The sequence below is a fragment of the Hemiscyllium ocellatum genome, chromosome 10 (assembly GCF_020745735.1).
Source record: "Hemiscyllium ocellatum isolate sHemOce1 chromosome 10, sHemOce1.pat.X.cur, whole genome shotgun sequence".
NCBI classification, from domain to species: Eukaryota; Metazoa; Chordata; class Chondrichthyes; order Orectolobiformes; family Hemiscylliidae; genus Hemiscyllium; species Hemiscyllium ocellatum.
In genome coordinates, this window is record NC_083410.1 from 23069378 (window position 1) to 23091015 (window position 21638).

Consider the following 21638-nt stretch of genomic DNA (forward strand, 5'->3'; position numbering starts at 1 on the left):
AATTTGGAATGACCTCTCAAAAGACTGCACACTGAAACAATTGAAGTTTTCAAGATTGAAAGAATAGATTTCTGTTACGTAGTTAGGTATATCCATGATAGTCTGTAACTATCGTGGATATAGTTCTTAGAGGATTTGGGCGAGCATCTTTCACTTAGGTTAAACAAACAAATTCTATAATCTTTCCAAGTATCAGAGATCTGATTCCAGCTACATGGTACAAAGCCTTTTGCTGTTGCTCATTTACTTTTTGGCAATGTTACAATCTATATTTTATGAAAAGTTTAAGAAATAGTAGTAGACCAACAGTCCCTCATGATTACTCTGCCATTCAATATGGTCATGCTAATCTTCTGCCTCAAGTGCACTTTCACATCCATTCTCCAAAGCCCTGGATTCTGAGATACCAAAATCTGTCTATCTCAAGTTTAAAAACTTAACAGTTGAGCATCCATAACTCCTGTGCAGATAATTCCAAAGATTCATAACCTTCTGAGTAAAAGAATTTCTCAACATCTCAGACACAAATGATTGACCCTTATCCTGACAATGTCCTAGATTCCCCAACATGGAAAAACAACCTCAGCCTCTATCCTATTGAGCCTTTTTAGAATATCAAATAAAAATAGAAAGTGTTGGAGAAATATAACAGCTCTGTGGAGAGAGGAACAAAGTTAAGTTTACAAGTCTAATGTGACATATCTTCAGAATATCCTGCGCTTCCATCAGAATCAAATCTCCATTAGGAGATGATTGAAGGTTGTAGCAATTTTTTTTTCTACTCCTCGTTTATGTGGGGTGAAATCATAGCTATAAATTACCATACTAATACTTCATTACATTATCATATAGCATGCAAGTATATACAATATGTAATGTACAATAGCAACCAAATCAAAAGTTCCTAAACATTTCAGCAACACCACATAAGGCAGCTATCTTTAGCAAACATTGGCAACTTATTATCTCAGATTGAGTAACGTAGTCCGTGAACTTCCACTTATCACTGCTTTTATGTTGTGGCAGTCATAAAAACAAGATAACGATCCTTGCATAGAAAGCAACTGGGAACAGCCAAATTTGCAACGGCACTTGCAGTTTCTAAATATAATCAGCTTTTAATTCAAATTCCTAGCAACCAATTTAATACTTTAAAACCATCCAAAATTTTCCACTGGTACAGATTTTATTTCATACTTATATTTCTGTAGTCAGGCCTCTCCACAGATGGTGATATTGATAATGTTTTGTTGGTTGGTCCTATTGCACCTGCCACAAATCTTTGGGTACCTGTGACAAATAACACAAGTTAGTAAAATGCTCCAAAAACTTTGGAACCATGGCAAACCCTACCAAAGCATTGTGCTAAGTCCTACAAGTATTAAATCATAGGAGATATACTGTATTTATATAGATCCATATATTTTTTCCCCAAGTAAAATTTACAGGAGTCGGCCCTTCTTGATGAACGGCTTATGTTCGAAATGTCGATTCTCTTGCTCCTCAGACGCTGCCAGACCGGCGGTGCTTCTCTTGCACCATTGGGATTACTATGAAGGACTTGCCTCCTTGCCACCTCCCATTACCAGAGGTGTTGTGATGCTCAAGTTAAACCACCAGCAGTGTCTGTGTCTGATGAGAGAGCAGCTCTATGATCTGGTAAGACTACGGCATCGTTACCTTTATCTTGACTACTTAATGGATTGATATATTTTACTTTGACAACTATAACAAAAAATTGTCACCTGTTTGCATTCCCACATCATCTGCTGCCTTTCTGGCCAGTTCTGCTGAGACTTTATTCAGTCGGTAAGCCTGGATAGAAGAAATTCAATATAAATTTGAAAGCAAATACAAGTATCCCATTGCTATGAGCACATAATAAACTTACAATGTCTACATTTCTCCATCAAATTCCAAAGTGAAGAGTCATTTTAGTGCAGATTGTTACATGGACAGTTGTTAACCTACATCACAATCTGTTGCAAGGTCTCCCAATTAAATGAAAGACCAAGAGAGTGGATTTTTGGAAATCCTAGTTAAGAATTGGATGTTAGGAAGGGCCTTCTCTGACACCATTATGGAATATGCTCTGTATACTTCAGCAAAGCAGAAAAACCAGGATTTAACATGCCTTTCAAAATTTGGAAATTTGTATTAGGAAATTCTCTATGTCAGGAACATACTAATATCAGCCTAGATTGTGTGGTCGAAACATTTTGGGGGTTTGAACCTATAAACTAACTTGGCATCCGGAATATGTCCAACTAAGCAAAAAATGACAAACAGATACCAAATTCACCTTAAAACCAATACTGCAATTGAAATCAAAGCAAAAAAAAAGTAAATACTTGAATTTAGAAGTCAAACAAATGAATGTTTTCACAGCCTAAACAAATCAAAAAATATCACTACAGCTGTCTGATAACCCAGGGCCGGCCACTTGTTAGAAAGAAGTGCAATTGGAAGCAGCAAGCCTCCAATGGAAAATGTTAATTGCTGCACCCAGTACTGTATTTATTCATACAGACTGTGATCATTCCCCCCTTCGTTGAGTTTAACTGATTTAAACTGATGTGGCAGCAAACTGAATCAATGATTCTTATTACAAATTGCATATGTTGTGTAATATTTAAGAGAAATGATGGTGAAGCAGTAATATTTTTGAACTATTATTAGATTAATAGTCTAGGTTAACACACCAAGGTAAATGTTCTTCGAAAATGGGTTCAGTATTCACCATTGCTAGTGAAATTTAAATTCCAACAATGAAAACTAGGAATTGAAATTTTTTTATCAATAATGATAACCACAAATGATAAAACCCACCCAGTTCACTGATGCCCTTTACAGAAAGAAATATATCACCTTTACCCGGTCTGGCCTAAACATAATTTCTGATCCACAGCATTTTGGTGAAATCCTAACTGCCCTCTATGATGATAAAACAAACTGCTCACTTCATAGTTGGGCAACAAATGCTGGTGTTACCAACAAAACCGTAATTCCATGAAAGAATAAAACTAAGAATTTAATAAAGATCGGCTTGATCTTAACTTCAATACCCTCCATTATCTGAACATCACTGTCAAACATTAAAAGTAATGGACATTTTGCTGAGGGTCTGGAAAATTACATCATCTGTGTGGAACACTGGCATTATTATTCAGTCACAAAGGAAAATAAATGCTAGTACTATCAGAATTGTTTCAAAGCTGTAACCCAATGGGCCAACAGACGCCAACAATCTTCTGATAAGTAGAAATGCCCATCAGATGCCAGGTACTTCCCCAAATAATCAAAATAACAAATATGTAGGATAGGAAAAGAGCACTCAACTCCATTCTCTCTAATAAACCTTTTAAATTTGCATTGCCATTGCTACTAATACACTTTAAGTATCTAGTGGGAGATGACTAAACATATTGGTAAAACTTTTACCAAATTTCAAATCTTTCTCCAATAATATTGAAAATGGAAGAAATACACAGAAAAGAATTCTTGGCCTATTTTTTGAGCTGATGCTTCTGACAACTTCTGACAGTGGTGTAGGAGGAGATCGGGCAACAATTGAGAATAATATGTAAAGAAAATATTTGCGTAAAAATGTAACCCTGAACTCTCATAAATATACCTTAACAATAATGTTACACTTTTTTTGTAAGCCATTTAAGAATACGCTTCATGTTGAACCCAAAAACTAGGTCATCCAAACAAGAGATTATCACGTAAAACAATATATTTTATTATTAATGGTGCTGAATATTGTTTAATCCTCAGCAAACATCTACACTTTCATTATTATTGTCAGAGCAACTAAACCACCATTAATTTCAAACCGCAACTGTACACCAAGAGGACTTTTCCCTATGTATGAATGTCTTGGAATGCTTGCCAGGTAAAAGAAAATGTTTGTGCAAGGTTTGATTAGGTTTTGATCTTTACATTCCTCTCTACCTCCCCAAGAGTTCTAAAGTTCAACTATCTGGCAACAAATCAATTTTAAGCATTATCTTGCATTAGGACAAACAGTAGTGGTATATATTAATAAGATGCATTCTCTTCACACAATATTTGGGAATGGGATTCAACATTATGTAGCAGAGAGATTTCTTACCAAATGTTCCAATTCATAATCCGCCTGTGCAACTCTTGTGCTACTGAAAGTGTTTGTCTCCACAATATCTGCTCCAGCCAACAAGTAGTCCTAAAATTTTAAAGAAAGTTAAACTTATTTTCGTGACAAAAAAGGGAATACAATCTATATTGTTCAACATCTTGCCTAAGCTATGCACCTTCACTGTCTGAACCTTATTTTCTTTTATTCATCTGCGGGATGTGGGTGATGCTGGCTGGCCAACATTTATTGCTCACTCCTAGTTGCTCTTGAAAAGGTGGTGGTGACCTCTCCACTTGAACAGCTGCAGTCCATGTGCTGTAAGCTGGCATACAATGCCTGTAGGTTAGGAATTCTAGGGTTTTGGACACAGTGACAGTGAAGGAATGATGACATATTTCCAAGGCAGGATTGCAGGGAAATTTGCAGGTGGTGGTGCTCCCATGTAACTGCTGCACTTATGAGAGATAGAAGTTGCAGTCTCAGAAACTTTCGTGAATTCCTGCAGTGCATCTTGTGATTAGTACACACTGCTGTTACTGAACGGTGGTGGAGTGAATGGATGTTTGTGGATGTGGTGCCAAACAAGTGGCTACTTGCTCCTGGATGGTGTCAAACGTGTAGTTGGAGGTGCACCCTCTCAGGTAAGTGGAGAGTATTCCATCATACTCGTGACTTGAATCTTGTAAATGGTGGACAGGCATTTCGAAATCACTGCAGTATTGCTAGCCCCTGACCTGCTCTGTTTATGTGGCAGGTCCAGTTGAGTTTCAAGTCAAAGGTAATCCCCAGGCTGTTGATAATGGGGGATTTAGTGATGGTAACACCATTGAAGGTCAGGGGGCGACGGTTAGATTGTTTCTTTTTGGAGATGGTCATTGCCTGGTATTTCTGTGCTGCAAATGTAACTTGCCTGGACATTGTCCAGATCTTGTTGCATTTGATCATGGACTACTTCAGTACCTGAGGAGTTGTGAATGGTGCTGAATACAATTTAATAATCAGCAAACATCCACACTTCTACCCTTTTGGTGGAAGGGAGGTCGTTGATGAAGCAGCTGAAGTTGCAGAAGTCTGGGAAACTACCCAGAGACGCTCCTGCAGAGACATCCTAGAACAGAGATGACTGACCTTCAACAACCTCAACTATTTCCCTATATGCCAGGTATTACTCCAACCAGCGGAGAATTTGCCCCAGTGATTACAGTGTTGCTAGGCCTCTTTGTTTCAACACTCAATCAAATGTGACCTTGATGATAAGGGCTGTCACTCTCACCGCACCTCTGGAATTCAGCGCTATTGTCCGTGTTTGAAGCAAGGATGAAGTTGGGTCAGGAGCTGTGTGGCCCTGGTCAAACTTAAAATGAGTAACAGTGAGCAGGTGCTGCATAATAGCATTGCTGATGACACCTTCCATCACTTTCCTGATGATTGAGGGTTGACTGATTGGACGCTAATTGGCTGGGTTGGATTTTTCCTGCTTGTTGTATATAGGACATATCTGGGAAATTTTCAAATTGTTAGGTAGATGCCAGTATTGCAACTGTATTGGAACAGATTAACTAGGGAAGTAGCAAGTTCTTCAGTATTACTGCTGGAATATTCTCAGGGCCCATAGTCTTTGCAATATCCGGTGCCTCCAATTGTTTCATGATATCTCAAGGATTGAATCGAATTGGCTAAAGACAGGTATCTGTGATGCTAGGGACCACTGGAGGAGGCTGAAATGGATCATCCACTCAGTACTTCTGGCTGAAGATTGCTGAAAATGTTTCAACTTTATCTTTTGCACTGATGTGTTGGGCTCTTCCATCATTGAAGATGGGGATATTTGTGGAGCTGCCTCCCCCTCCAGTGAGTTTTGGGGTCATGTTTTTGGTGTCAGCTTCTGACACTTCCAACATTTTAATTTCAATTTGGCTAAGCAAAATGCCAGAGTTTAATTATTTTTTCTGTTCACTTTGTGAATTCCTGGTTCTGCCTTTGAGATTGTGCAGCCTTAACTCAACACCAGGCAGTGTTCCATACCTTATGAATTTTGCAGATAAGGTCAGGTTGTGTTATGCTGAGAAGGTCATTGTTTCCCTTTAAAGGTTTAGGATGGTCTTTGAACTCCTCACCACGATAATCATCTTCACCAAGTTTATGTTGTTGAATCATAGTCCCCATTGCTCCATCCAGCACCATGATGCGTTTCCGTAAAATTGCTTTAAGTTCATCTTGGAAAGAACTCCTTGATCCTAGAAATAAAGTTTAATTTTAAAGAATTATGAACAAGAGAGAATGTATTCCATATGCTTGATTCAAGAACTTTAGAAGGAGGTGAGTTAGGTTGCGACGGTAACACATGCTATAAGTGTGAATTTACACATCACCAATTATTACTTTTGAATCATGCAAAATATTTGCAGCCAAGAATATTTTTGAAGTGTTATGATCCCAGACTTGACATTAACTTCATATTATAATCCCAGACAAAAATCAACAAATTATGATCGAGCTAAGAACCAATAACTTTTGTTTTTGAAGTTGACTAAAGTTGAGATCCAGGGGACTTAAGTGAATAAAGTCACAAGTTTCTGTGGTTTTGAAGAAACAACAATACCTTACTACCAAAATAAAACAAAATTAATACAATGTACAATAAACGTACAACTTATTTCCAATAGTAGAATTAACATTTGGTAAATATTGATTATATTGTCATCGAATACCCCTCAGCACACATCAAATAACAAATGCAATCAATGCAGATATCACAGATTTCTCAGCAACTTTCCCTAGGTGTTACTGAAACAGTAGATCATCAAGTCACATTAAAATTCACAAAGGATTGCAATTATTTATTTTAGTCATTCTGACCTTGAAATTCCCTCTCATGAGCTGCTCTGTCATGGACTGCCTTGATGACTGTCCTGTTCTGGACGATCCTCCGCCTTTCTTCCACTCCAGTACTTATTTACAATGAACGTCAATATGATATATGACTACATATCCTGCTTTTTTGGGGGGGATTTTACTGAAGGCAAAATATTGGCTAGAACACCAATAATATCTTAGCTGCTCATCTTCAAAGCAGTGCTATGGGGTCTTTATTTGTGTTCACTTGAGAAAGCAACTTAATGTTTCATTCAAACCACAGCACCTCTGACAATGTCACAGTGTCAGTATGCAGTGTCGATGTAGATATTTGCCTTCAAAACTCAAGAGTAGGACTTGAATCCAGACAGCAGTGCTACCAATTAAGTTGTGGCTAGCGCATCAGGGTACAAATATTTTAGTCTGAGATTCAAGCTAAAAAAGGAATGGAAGACTTTGATGTGGGAGCAAAGAGTTGGAGAGCAAGAGTGGGGCTGAGGATATTTACTTTGGTCTTCCTACTATTTAACTGACTATGAAAATTATACAAAAATCAATGTCAGGCAACATTCGAGGAGCAGCAGGAGAATCAACTTTTCGGGCAGAAGCCTTTCATCAAGAAAGATGGTGGTGGTTTGGAGGAGGATGTTAAAGTTTTTTTTGAGAAATGGAGACAAATCCTGTCACTATATAATTGGAAAAATTTGCCAAAAGTTAATAATATACAACTATTTATTCAAGAAAAAAAATTTATTAAGCAAACTACCATGTCCTTAAGGCATCCTAAATGCTATAAATTTAATAGATTTATTAGACACCATTGTTATTCAAGCAAAGTGACAGCCAAATGGTGCATAGGAAAGTCATAAACAGTAAATATATAGCCAGGGACAAGTCTCGAGAGTTATGTTTTCAGTTCATTGTGGCAAAACCACTTGTCCAATGTTGCCACAGGATCTTTTATAAGATAATAAAATGAACAGGAAAATGAGTGAGCTATTTGACCCTTCATTGGGAAAACCAAAACCAATGTCTTCATTTCCATTTCATCTTTCACAACCCACAGTCATATGCCATCTGCTTTTCTAATTTCTTGCTGTACCTGCATGTTGGTTTTATGCAGTTTATGTGTAAAAAATTCACAATCCTTTGAATACAAACATTTCCCAATCTTGTGCAACTCCAATGATATCCTTTTGTCTAACCACTTAAGTGGATAACAGCAAGTTACTTTACTGTGGTTCATCTGACACGTTCTAGCCCACACACCCAAGACATCCATACCCTCTGTGATCTCTTCATTTAATTTCTCATCTAACTTTGTCTTGTAAACTTGGATATGTTACACCCAATCCCTCATCTAAGTCATGAATACAGACCATAAATAGCAGAGGCACACTATTAATTGCTGCAAGTTACATCCTACCATTTAGAAAATATTCTGTTTATTCCTACTTTATTTTCTATCCATTAACCAAAAGTTAATAAATGCTATTATTATTTTACTCCAATCTTACAAGTTCCACTATACAACTGAACCATCTCTGAACAGGGAGCTGATTTAATGTTTAATCTGACACTATAGCCCTTCCTCAGTAATGTCAGTCTAGACAGCTCAGCTTTGCAGATGAGCTTCAATCTATATTTTGCCTTGGAATGAGAATGCAAACAACTGAGTCAAGCTGAGATCTGTTAGTTACATGTAAACCTTTAAAAGTACAAAACTTTTGATACATAAAGAAAACAAATTATATAGCATTTTTCACAGCCGCTGAAATACTTTTGAAATGCAGTCAAAGTTGTGCAGGAACATAAATATTTTGTACGAGTATGAATATTCCCCAGCATTAATAATCTCCATATCAAGTTTAAAGACACTTTACCAAAGTTAATATATAGGGGTATTTGAGTTTTAAACCAATAGCATTATAAGCTTACAGTTACCCAAGTTAATTTTGACCTTCTAATAACTTTTTCTGTAGTATTAAACATCATCCAGTTTTGCTTTAACAATTTTTCAACTAAAACAAAATTGCAGCACTTTCCTTATATCAAAAGTGGTGGCAAAAGAAGTTTCATATGAATATTAAGATAAATATGCACTTTTATACTTACGTACCATATGTCTAGAGTCAACTGTGCTGTAATTACATTAAGGGTAAAAAATGAGGTCTGCAGATGCTGGAGATCACAGCTGAAAATGTGTTGCTAGTTAAAGCACAGCAGGTCAGGCAGCATCCAAGGAACAGGAAATTCGACGTTTCGGGCATAAGCCCTTCATCAGGAATGACAATGACTGCGTTTTACATATTTTCAATAAACTCAAACCATGTGAACTCACTTTACATTCAATCATTTTGCTGACAGCAAAGATTACACAACTCGCAATAAAAAGCATGATCAGATTTGCATTACCTTTTCAAAAAGTGATTTTGCCTGAGGGACCAATATTGGGCACCACGACTCCTGCACATTATCGCGGTCTTTAGAGACCAGATGAAACGGAAAACAGGTACAGTATTGTGCTTAACGTTTCATCTTACAGGCAGCACATGTGGCAGTGCAGCACGCTCTCCACACAGCACCAGAAATGACAGTCCTGATTATCTACGTGCTGTGGAGTTGGCTTTCAATTCACAAATTTCATCCTCACCGCGCTCTCACTGAGCCGACTGCTTGCTGTACAGTGAGTGTCTGTCAGATGGGAACCTGGCCCACTGGGAGATGAGACTGCCCTGGCTGCTCCCCGAGTACACCTACTGCACCTGGCTTTGACATTCACCGTGTCCCGCTTACCTGCGCCCACCGACCCCGTGCCGAAAGCTGGTGCCATGATGTACCCTGCTCCGACGAATCTGGAGGCTTTCCAGCAGGTCCGGCGAATGCTCAGACCCCGAGCTCTCACGATCAGCAGCAACGCGGGAATCTTGCCTCCGTTTTCGTCAGCCTCGACACAGAAAAATGTCCCGCCTCCCTGTCACAGACCTTCTTACTGCGCACGTCTACTGCGCAGCTGCCCATCTTCGGCCTCCCGCCCACATGCATTAATACGCAGGCGCTAACTCTTGCCCGTTTCTGTTGTCATGCACAACCGCGCAGGCGCCACACTTTAAATATCTCCAATGTCAAGCGTTAATGTCTCGGCGCGGATCTTCTGAGGGACAGTGGACAGTGACACGTTTGATGATGAAAAATAAGCTTTTTCCTTCCATTCCCGCTGGTTAGAATGTAATGTAGTGCTCAATCATGTTATTATTTGTTAATTCCGTGTTTAAATGGGTTTAAAACTTGTAGGTTGGTAAATTACTTTCTCTCGGGTCTTTTGAGTAAATGGTGTGATATTCTGTCATTGGAGTTAGTTACAGCACAGAAAGAGGTTGCTCATCGTGTCTGTGCTGACCATCAAAGTATCTATCTACAATGATCCCTTCTTACAGCACATGGTCTGCACCCTTATATGCCATGGTGTTTCAACTGCTTACCTAAGTACTTCGTAAATGTCTTGAGTTTCTGTCTCTACCAACCTTTCAGGCAGTGAGTTCCAGAGATATTTTCAAATGAACCTCCACAGAAATGGTATTATGCACCTCTGGTGCAGGTGAGATTCAAACCAAGAGGCCTGGCTTAGTAGCACAGACACTGTCACTTCACCACGAGAGCCATCACCCACTCTCCAGCTGAACTGGCTTTCCATCAAATCTCCTATGATCATTATTTTTGATACTGTTCTTAATAAAATCGTAATAAAATCCTCTGTTTATTGGCTTCCCATGACTAAGTGGAAAAAATTATCCCTGTCTGGGAAGAACAGAGCATAACCTAAATAAAATGACTGAAGCATTCTGAGGTGTAGAGGGACCATCATGTTCTAAAGTAGTTGTGAAGAGTTAGCAATCAGGTACAGGAGGTAATTAAGAAGGCCAATAGAATGCTGTTCTTTATTAGAAAATAAATTGAGCATTTTAAGAATTGGATTAGGCCCCTCTGTCAGTCAAGAGGATCATAGCTGATTTGACATTCTTCATATCTGCTTTCCTGCATCTTCCCTGTAACCCTTGATTCCTGAACTCAACAAATAATCTCTTGACCTAAACCTTAAACATACTCAAGGGCACCCACCCCACAGTTCTCTATGGTAAGGAGTTCCAATGACACTCAACCCTCCAGTGAAGAAATTCCTCCTAAATTGGTGCCCTTTAATTCTGAGACCATGCCCTCTGGTCCTAGACACACTCATGATGGGAAAGTATCCATATTATGCTTCAGTTACATGGGGCATTGCTAATACCTCATTTCAAATATGGTTTGCAGTTTTGGTCTACTTATTTAAGAAAGAGTGTAAATGTCCTGGAGGTGGTTCAGAGGAGGATTACTTAATTAATACCTGGAGTGGTTTGTGTTAGGAGGGAAGGACTTGACCTGTTTTCAGTGGCATTTACAAGAGTGAGCAGGGACTTGATTGAAGTTTGTAATATCCCAAACATTCTTGACAAGGTGGATATGAAAATGATGTTTTCTTTTGTGGATGAGTCCAGAAATCAGGGGTCACTCTTTCAATTCCTCATTCCTGAAGAAGGGCTTATGCTCAAAACATCGATTCTCCTGCTCTTTGGATGCTGCCTGACCTGCTGCGCTTTTCCAGCAACACATTTTCAGCTCTGATCTCCAGCATCTGCAGTCCTCACTTTCTCCTCGTCACTCTTTCAAGACAGAGTGGAGGCAAATATTTTTCTCCCAGCAAGTTGAGACACTTTGGAATTCTACCTCAGATGAACCATTGAATATATTAAGGCAGCAGTGATTATTTTATTTGTTAGGCAAGAGAATCAAAAATTATCAGGAATGCTTGGAAGTGTGGAATTCAAAACACAGACAGATCATCCTTGATTTTATTGAATGGCAGAGTAACCTGGGGGCCAAATGGCTTACTTCTGATTCTAATTTGTATGTTCAGAAGATTTAGTTAAATAGGCAATACAAACTTAATACACACACACACACACACACACAAACTAGGTTTGGTGCATTAAATAAAAAAAAAATAAAATTTAAGTAATTCATGTAAAAGTAACTAAAATGCAATATAAATGACAACACATGGGATGTGTTGTGGCTGCAACACATGTGAAATTGTGAATGCCAGTATCATATGTAGAAACATGCCTGTAGCAGTAGTGTGTGCAGCTCAAGGAGTTTTTGCTAAGAGTCATTAAGCCTGAGGTCAAGTTACTGACACAGATACTTACCTTTATAAGCTTTTTTTTGAACAAGAGCTTTGCAATTCTTCAGTTTTCTGGCACCTCCTCGGAGTCTGAGATAGACTGAAAAATTATGGCCAGTGCTCCTGCAATTTTCACCCTCACTTCTTTCAATATTCTTAGATGCCTCACATCCAGTCCTGGTACCTTGTCAACTTTAAGTACTAATCTTCCTTCCTCAAAATTTAGAATCTTCTAACAGAGTTTCCTCCTCTCTCACTATGGCCTGGGTACTACCCACCTTCCAGGCAAAGACAGATACAAACTATTAATTTATTACCTCACCTTTGCTCCAACTGTAAATCCCTTTTTGGTCCCTAAATCAGTCCTATTCCACTTTTCACCACTTATTTATATACCCAAAGAATTCTCACCAAGGAACACAAGGTTGGATTTCAAACAGTCCAAGGGATGAGATGGGGGTAGACACAATTTAAAAATTCTGTACCTCAAGTTTGTTTCAAGATCTGACAGGTGCGCCAGAGGATTTGAAATTTTCAAAGGGCTGCTAGCAGCTAACAGGAGATTAGCTCAATTCCAGTTAAGGTTCACAAAGGAATGTGGTAGAGGGACTGTCCAATGGAGGATGCAACATTTAATTTTCCATTTTAATGAACCATAACTAGTGCAAGTCGGTGCCCAGCTTTCAGCTTCATTGCTGCATATCAGAAAGTTCATATGATACTGTAGAGGATTTGATTGTGATGCGCTACATCATCTAGTGTTATAGGGCATAGCCAGTTTCCTTGTGTTCCAGCTCCTGGCTTTCTAACAAGCTACGTGTTCTATCAGCACTGTGAGAAATGCTGAGCCCCATTAACTGGACACCCGGATTGCCTCATGCCCCATCAGGGCATTTACACTTGAAATATTGTTGGAATGACTTAGGCACACTGACAAGGACTTAAATTTATCCCCATGTCAGGTTCACTTCCAGAACAAAGATCCACATTTTAATGTCTAATTTCCAGGATCAGAGAGATTGTTCAGCAATAACTTCCACCTAATAATACAAAACAAAGAACTGAAAATCTGAAACAAAAACAAAAAATGTTGGAGAAGCTTAGCAAATCTGGCAGCACCTATACAAAGAAAGCAGAGTAAACATTTCTAGCCCAGTAACTCTTCATCAGAACTGAATTCAGATTTTGCTTCAGATTCCAGTATCCACAGGTATTTTTTTTTGTTTTGAGTGCTAAACTCACTGCCCCATCTCTTCTACGTATGCCCATCTTGAAGACATTCTGCTCCTCTCTCTGACAGGATTTCCATTTTAACCTTTTTCTTGTTCATCATCAATTCTTTCATTTTCTTTCTTAATATTTCACAAAGTCTTTGTCAAAATTTGCTTAGGCAGCTACACCTCATTGCTTCCTGCCCAGACTCACCCCATTCGAATTCTGACTGAAATTTCATCCTTCATGTTTCAAATCTACCTAGAATCACACATCTCCGTAATGTACAAAGTTCCTCAGACAGCTGTTCTTCCCACATCCTGAAATCCATACCTACCATATACAGGTCCTCGACCTGTGTCACTGCATCAACACTGCCTCACATTGTCTCAGCTGTCCTGCCATGCCCCAGTTTCCCTTAATTCTCTAGTTCATCCGACAATGCTGAAGAAGAGTCACCAGACTTGCAATATTAACTCTGCTTTCTTCTCACAGGTGCTGTCGGACCTCCTGACTATCACTTATTATTCAGTTGAAATCTCACTTACTCTGGAATGTCCAATTTTGCACATTTTCAGCCATTTTTATTATGGGTTATCACGTACAGATACTAACGTTTGTCAATGTAATGATTAAACAGACTCCCTGTTGCTGAGGACAGTGTTAGCACTCCTGTATTGAGCAGCAGCATATCGCTGTCAAAAACCATTTGATTTCTATATTTAACTGCACTAGTGCAAACAAGAAAACTCAGTTTTATCTTGTCATAATCTTTGATAGCCTCTGTAATAATTAGAGTAAGATCAGGACCAATTTATTTTAACCAGGAAGTTTATGCTGTTTCAAAACTAACTACATAGATAAATGATCTCAAAATATCCCCAAAGAAGTCCATCAGTTCAATATCTGGTTTACAACTGACCAAAATGAAGAATGTTGGAAAGACATACAACATGTCAAGAGACTTCGTGAGGTACAAACAGTGGTGATGTCGGGGTGTCAGAGACAGCACAGAAGCCTGCAAAACATCTTATCTACCCAAACTTAATCACCACTTGCCTTAAGTCAGTCATCTCAGAACCCATCAAAATGGAGTAGAAGCAAGCCTTGAACTTGAAGAACAGCCTGATGTAACATAGGCTTACAATAGTTTGATCATAGGTAAATGACATCTGGTTGCTGCTCATCTTCATATATCCTTTCATGAGATATGGGCATTGCTGCAAAAGGATTTGTTGTTCATCTCTACTTACCTCTGATGAGAGTGGCCTGCTAGACCATTTCAGCAGGCAGTTAAGAGTCAACCACCTTGCCATGAGTGAAGTTAAACCAGGAAAGGATAGCAATTTCCTTTTCAAAATGACATTGGTGAACAAGATAGGTTTTTACAATCTATGATAGTTTCATCATTACCATAACAGGTAGTCCTGAGGTTGCAAATAGGTTCTTTTCTAGAGTCCATTTGTCCACCAGTCAAAACACAATGCATGACAATATAAAGGAACCATTCGTAAGTACAGGAAAGATTTGTATGTCAGGTCTTTAAATTAAACCCCTTTCTCAGATTGTGTTCACAGGTCCAATATTTGCAAATTGGAGACACACTGTACTGAAACTAGCTTTCAATTCCAATTAACTGAATTTAAATTCTTACAGCTGTCATGGTGGGATTTGAACGTCTCCATAATATTACTAAATCAGAAGCTCAAGCTAATGTTACCACAGTGCCAGTGTCTCCTGTTGTCTCATGCTTTTTTCTGTTCTCTCCTAGCACTGTTGTGAAAAGGCATAACTTACTGAACAAAAGCTTTACACTACACTGCATATCATGGGAAGCTTGGAAAAAACCCAATTCACTTGTGTCAGTGGGTTTCTCTATGAAGTGGCAGGAGCAGCTCAGGAAATTCCTGGCTTTTCATTTCAGCTGACAAGGTACGTCATTCACAAATCAGGTCAGAATTCATACAAACTCAACACTTAACATTACCATTAATAAATCTTGGTGTTAATAAAGCTATTTTTTGTCACTTTATTATAGCTTTGAGTAATTAACTCTAATGGTCTGGGTTGCAGCAAACCATCAGCTATTGTATATATTGTGGGTACACAGCAGTATATGTTCTTATGAAATAAGAGAAAAGTCAGTTTAGCAAGTACACATTTTAATAATATTTCAAACATCAGCAGTGGTAAAAATGTCAATTGTTATATTTTACAATAGCTTCATAAAGGAAAATGTATCAAGCCTGTGTTTGTTGAATTGCTTTTATCTTCCTTTTTGTACTGTTACATGACAAAGACCACTCCAATGACAATTTATCAATTTATATTAGACGTATTCAGAAGCTTAAAAAGTTATCAGTAAGTTGAAAGTGGTAATTTTATTAATGATTACTAAACATGACTAAAAGGAGTAAGGACTTAAGCTCTGACAGTTTAAATTTAATTACTTTACACACATGGTGGTGAGTAGACTTTACATGATCTCATGCAGGTGATTTGCATTTCAAATACAAACCAGGTAGAGAAACCTGGTATGGTGGCCAGAGATCTAAAGAGCTGTATGTTTCTTTTTATATTTTGAATTGGCCCACAATGGTATCTTTTGATTCTGCATATTCCTGTGGCATTTTCTTTGGTAACTCAGGAATGCTTGAGCTTTTCCTTACAAATACTGTAATAGGATCTACAAACTGCTCACAAAAGATCCTGTCAGTAACTTGCGTACAAAGTCAATGTTCAACCAAGCAATAGTAATTGTGCAGATTATAAAACAAAATGGGTTATTTATCAGATTTTGCAGTGACATATTTTCAGTACCAATTCCTGATGGATTTTTTAAAAATTTCTGTATTAAAATGTAATTCATACAAGGAGATGGTACTTACATCATCTTTTCCTGGTGCCACACACAGCTCTGCATCATTTTTAAAGATCCGCATCTAACATTGCATTCAAGGCTATTATTTATTGTTCTACACTTTTAATCTCTAAAATATCCAGGCTTTGGAAAGAGTGAATTGAGTCTGCACCATTTTTCACAGGTCACTTTCACCATAGAGAGCAGTTGAAAATGAGACATAATCCAGAGCTCCTGGGACAGCATTGGGCCCCCTGTATGGTGGCATGCTGGCAATGCAGTATTCAGCCTGATCGGAAGGCAGCTCTCGGCGCAATTCTTCAGCTAGAACGTAAGGCTGTATTAAAAAGAAAAATGTGATTTTGCTAATGTTCAAAGTATTAATACTTTTAAAACATTTTAGGCATAGACATCTCTCATATTCCCCTCAGCATTCATAAGGAAGGCAACGCTTCCATGTCCTTTGTCAGTGTTGCTGTGAATTAGTTTATCAGAATGAACAGAAAGCCAATATACTTCATCTCAACCCCTCCCCACCACAGAACAATATTTGATCAAAACCTCGAAGGTGATGTTTTCTTCAAGAAGTAATTTTACTGATATCGACCAAAAAGGACAGTGCTTGTACCCTTCTTAGTAAATCTGTGAAGTTGTAAAGATGTATCTTAATTGCTTTTGTTTAAAGCTAAGTACCACATTCCAGGGACTTAAGGTTTGAATTATATGATCTGTATTATTAGGCATTGGGTGGTGGATCTTCCAATATTCTCTTTCTTTATTCCAAGTCTAAAGGCTTTCTAACGGTCAGTGATGGAGGTCAGACTAGTGAATCTTAATAAGAAATCTTATTACATCACAAGATGCAGAGCAGCCAGTGTTAGACTGGGATGTACAAAGTTAAAAGTCACACAACATCGGGTTAGAGTCCAACACGTTTATTTGGAAGCACTAGCTTTTGAAGTGCTGCTCCTTTATTAGGTAGCTGTGGAGCAGGACCATAAGACACAGAATTTATAGAAGATTAGTGTCATGCAACTGAAACGATACATTGAACAAACCTAGATTGCTGTTAAGTCTTTCATATTTTAGAATGGATTGCAGGTTTCGGTTCATTAATCTCGAGAACGTGACTTAAAAGTAGTTCTGGGATTTACATATTAATGAACCAAAACTTGCAGCTCATTCTTAAAGCTTACCAGGGAGAGGGACCAACATTTACTATCCTCTAGTCTTCTGGCACTATTCCTGTGGACAATGACGACATAAAGATCAAAGCCAACTGCTCGGCAATCTCCTCCCTGGCATCCCAGAGAATCTGAGGATAAATCCCCACCAGCCTAGGGTCTTATCTATTTTTACACTCTCCAGAATTGCTAACACCACCTCCTTATGCACCTCAATCCCATCTAGTCTAGTAGTCTGCATCTCCGTATTCTCCTCAACCACATTGTCTTTTTTTCTAGTGAATACTGATGAAAAGTATTCATTTAGCACTTTCACTATCTCCTGACTCCACGTACAACTTCCCACTACTGCACTTGATTGGCCCTATTCTTACCTGAGCTGAAAATGTGTTGCTGGTTAAAGCACAGCAGGTTAGGCAGCATCCAAGGAACAGGAAATTCGACGTTTCGGACCAGAGCCCTTCATTCAGGCTCTGGCCCGAAACATCGAATTTCCTGTTCCTTGGATGCTGCCTAACCTGCTGTGCTTTAACCAGCAACACATTTTCAGCTCTGATCTCCAGCATCTGCAGACCTCACTTTTTACCCTATTCTTACCTGAGTCATTCTTTTATTCCTGATATAGCTATAGAAAGCCTTCGGGTTTTCCTTGATCCTATCTGTCAATTACTTCTCAAGTCCCCTCCTGGTCCTTCTTAGCTCTCTCTTTAGTTCTTAATTGGCTAGCCTTAACTCTCAAGTGTCCTGACTGAGCCATCGCATCTCATCCTAACATAAGCCACCTTCTTTCTTTTGAAGAGAGATTCAACTTCCTTAGTAAACCGCAGCTCCCAAGCTTGACAACTTCTTCCTGCCTGACTGGTACATACTTATCAAGAACCTGCAGTAGCTGCTTCTTGAATAAACTCCACATTTCAATTGTGCCCATCCCCTGCAGTTTCTTTCCCCATCCTACGCATCCTAAATCTTGCCTAATTGCATTGTAATTGCCTTGCCGCCCCCCCCCCCCCACCCCCAGCCAAGCTGTAACTATTGCCCTGTAGTATATACCTATCCCTTTCCATCACAAAAGTAAATGTAACTGAATTGTGGTCACTATCACCAAAGTGCACACCTACCTGGATTCATTACTCAGCACCAGATCCAATGTGGTCTCGCCCCTTCTTCGCCTGTGTCAGGAAACCCTCCTGCACACCTTGGACAAAAACTGACCGATCCAATGCACTTGAACTATAGTATTCCCAGTCAATATTTGGAAAGTTAAAAGACCCCCATAACAACTACTCTGTCACTCTCAGTCCTATCAAGGATTATCTTTGCTATCCTATCCTCTACATCTCTGGAACTATTTGGAGGCCCGTAGAAAACTCTCAAAGGAGTAACCTCTCCTTTCCTGTTTCGATTTTAAGCCCAAACTACCTCAGCAGAGGAGTCCTCAAATCGTAATACTGTCCTTGACTGACAGTGCCACACCACCCCTGCTTTTACCATTTTCTCTGTTCTTACTGAAACATCTAAACTTCAGAACCTGCAATAACCATTCATGTCCCTGTTCTACCCATGTCTCTGAAATGGCCACACCATCGAAATTCCAAGTATCAACCCATGCTCTTGGTGTTGAAGTAGACACACTTCAAACCAACTTCTTGTCTGCCGATGCCTTTTTGCAATGTTGAAATCTTAGTTCTGACCATCCTCCCATATACACTAACTACAATTTTGATTCCCATCCCACTGTTGAATTAGTTTAAACCCACCTGAAGACATTAGCAAATTTTCCCCTCAGGATATTGGTACCCTTCTGGTTCAAGTGAAGACCATCCTGTACACCTGAAGTCTCAGGTGAAGTATAGGTGAAGTGAAGGTCCCAGTTACCACAGAAAGAGCCTCAATTATCCAGGAATCCAAAACCCTCCCTCCTGCACCATCCCTGTAGCCACGTATTCAACTTCTCTCTCCATATTCCTCGCTTCACTAGCATGTGACACGGGCAACAAACCAGAGATAAGAGGAACACAGTACTGGGCTAATGGTAAGATTCTTGCTAGTGTAGATGATCATAGAGATCTCTCTGTCCATGTACATAGATCCCTGAAAGTTGCCACCCATGCTGATAGGGCTGTAAAGAAGGCATGCAATGTGTTAGCTTTTATTCGTAGAGGGATTGCATTTCGGAGGTCATGCTGCAGTTGTACAAAACTCTTGTGCAGCCGCACTTGGAGTATAGCGTACAGTTTTGGTCACCGCATTATAGGAAGGATGTGGAAGCTTTGGAAAGGGTTCAGAGGCAATTTCCTAAGATGTTGTCTGGTATGGAGGGAATGTGTTATGAGGAAAAGCCAAGGGACTTGAGGCTGTGTTCATTAGAGAGAAGAAGGTGGAGAGGCAACTTAATTGAGACATATAAAGTTAATCAGAGGGTTAGATAGGGCAGACAGTGAGAGCATTTTTCCTCGAATGGTGATGGCTAGCATGAGGGGACATAGCTTTAAATCAAGAGGTGATAGATACAGGATAGATGTCAGAGGTAATTTCTTTACTCTGAGTAGGGGTGTGGAACACACTGCCTGCAACAGTGGCAGACCTGCCAACTTTATGGACATTTAAATGGTCATTGGATAAACATATGGATGAAAATGGAATAGTGTTCACATTGGTTCCACAGGTCGCCGCAACATCGAGGGCCAAAGGGCTTGTACTGTGCTGTAACATTCTTTGTTCTAACTGCCTTAACCTCTTTGTATGAGTATGTATTCAGCTTTTATTGCTCTCGTATGGTATCCTCCTTCTGCACATCTTCTGGAAGGTGCCTGCAGTTTTACAGATATTGTATTCTGTTGTAATGTGTGGGCCATATGAGATTTCATTGTTTCACTGTTTCATCTTGAAAACATTGCCTCTTAGTGTCTGCTGATTGTTTTAATCTCTGTTGTGGCTTGTCATGTGCCTCTTTAGACTGTGCATGCCTTATGAAATGAATAGATTGTATTGTTCTCCTGAGGTAGGACTGACTATCTCCTCTCAGAATCTGTTTGTCTCATTCGTACTTCCAGCATGATTTATGGCTTTATTCAAAGTTGAAATCTTCCTTGGACTTAAAGAAATCTAAAATATTCCAACAATTCTGTCTCTTATGAATTTTGATTTCAAATTCTGTAGTTATAGTTTCCCACTATAGAGATCACTTAATACGTTCATCTTGGGATTCCCCTGATGCCGAACTCTTCTGCTGCATCTTAGCCTTTCAGTATTTTTCTTTGTTTTCAGATTGAAGTAATTCTAAACCTGTTGGAACTTCACTAACAATGTGCCTTTCATGAAATTTTATTAATTTATAACAAGTCTAGTACGTTACAGTACACACTGAATTGTGAATTAATTGTTTGGCTTCAAACTTGCTGTTTATTTTCAAGCAATTATGTCCATCAGGAATCAGCTTCTCCAAGATGTTCAGTATTGTGCCCTTCCTGGCCCATATGCAACAATGAAACTTTTTTGAAATATTATTTCTCCTTTCATTTCTTAATGTATTTATTTATTCTCATTTCTTTAAACTGTTTCAATCTGTAGCACTTTGTAATCTTCTGTCTTCAAGCTTGTATTTTTGCATCAAATTAATGCTGTTTAAAAATTTTGATGGATGAAAAACCTGAATGCTTCCGTAATATAAAACTAATCTATACACTTACGTTCTGTACTACATCAATACTCTATGTGATTCTACTGATGAAGCTTTAAATTCAGTCAACTAGCAAACTTTATTGCATTATATATTTCAAGCTTTAAGTTGTGTTTCTAGTCATGATCAAAATGGTAGCTTTGTTTTCTGAGTGTTTTCCCATCTTCTACATCCAAGGAACTGTCATCAACAGTACTACCCTGCAACAACCACTTAGCAATAATCTGCTCACTGAGGCCAGGGCCACTCAGCTCCTGACCTCTCTACATTCTTGCTTCAAACATGGACAAAAAGCTGAATTCCACAGGTGAGGTGAGTGTGACAATTCTTGACATCAAGGCTGCATTCGACCAGCAAAACTAGAATTAATGGGCATCAGGGCAAACTCTCTGCTAGCACATAGGAAGAACATGGTGTCATCTCAGCTCCAGGACATATCTGGAGGAGCTCCAGACATCAATGATCTTCCTTCCACAAGCTAAGTAGTAGGGGTGTTCGCCAATAAT

At 39.0% G+C, this 21638-nt stretch overlaps 2 protein-coding genes across 2 annotated transcripts in view; both read right to left on the reverse strand.

Moving 5' to 3' along the window:
* The window catches only part of mtr (5-methyltetrahydrofolate-homocysteine methyltransferase), a 74451-nt gene extending 64581 nt beyond the window's left edge, over positions 1–9870 (reverse strand). The window contains exons 1-5 of the mRNA XM_060830847.1: positions 9773–9870; positions 6146–6357; positions 4118–4207; positions 1746–1815; positions 1198–1290 (exon numbers count right to left, since the gene is read on the reverse strand). Coding sequence (XP_060686830.1) covers positions 1198–1290; positions 1746–1815; positions 4118–4207; positions 6146–6357; positions 9773–9809 — 502 coding nt within the window. The 5' untranslated portion in view covers positions 9810–9870. The remainder of the gene's footprint in view (positions 1–1197; positions 1291–1745; positions 1816–4117; positions 4208–6145; positions 6358–9772) is intronic.
* A 5700-nt stretch (positions 9871–15570) lies between these two features.
* LOC132819689 (alpha-actinin-2-like) overlaps positions 15571–21638 on the reverse strand; it is a 109153-nt gene continuing 103085 nt past the window's right edge. Inside the window, exon 21 of the mRNA XM_060831347.1 lies at positions 15571–16606. Coding sequence (XP_060687330.1) covers positions 16448–16606 — 159 coding nt within the window. The 3' untranslated portion in view covers positions 15571–16447. The remainder of the gene's footprint in view (positions 16607–21638) is intronic.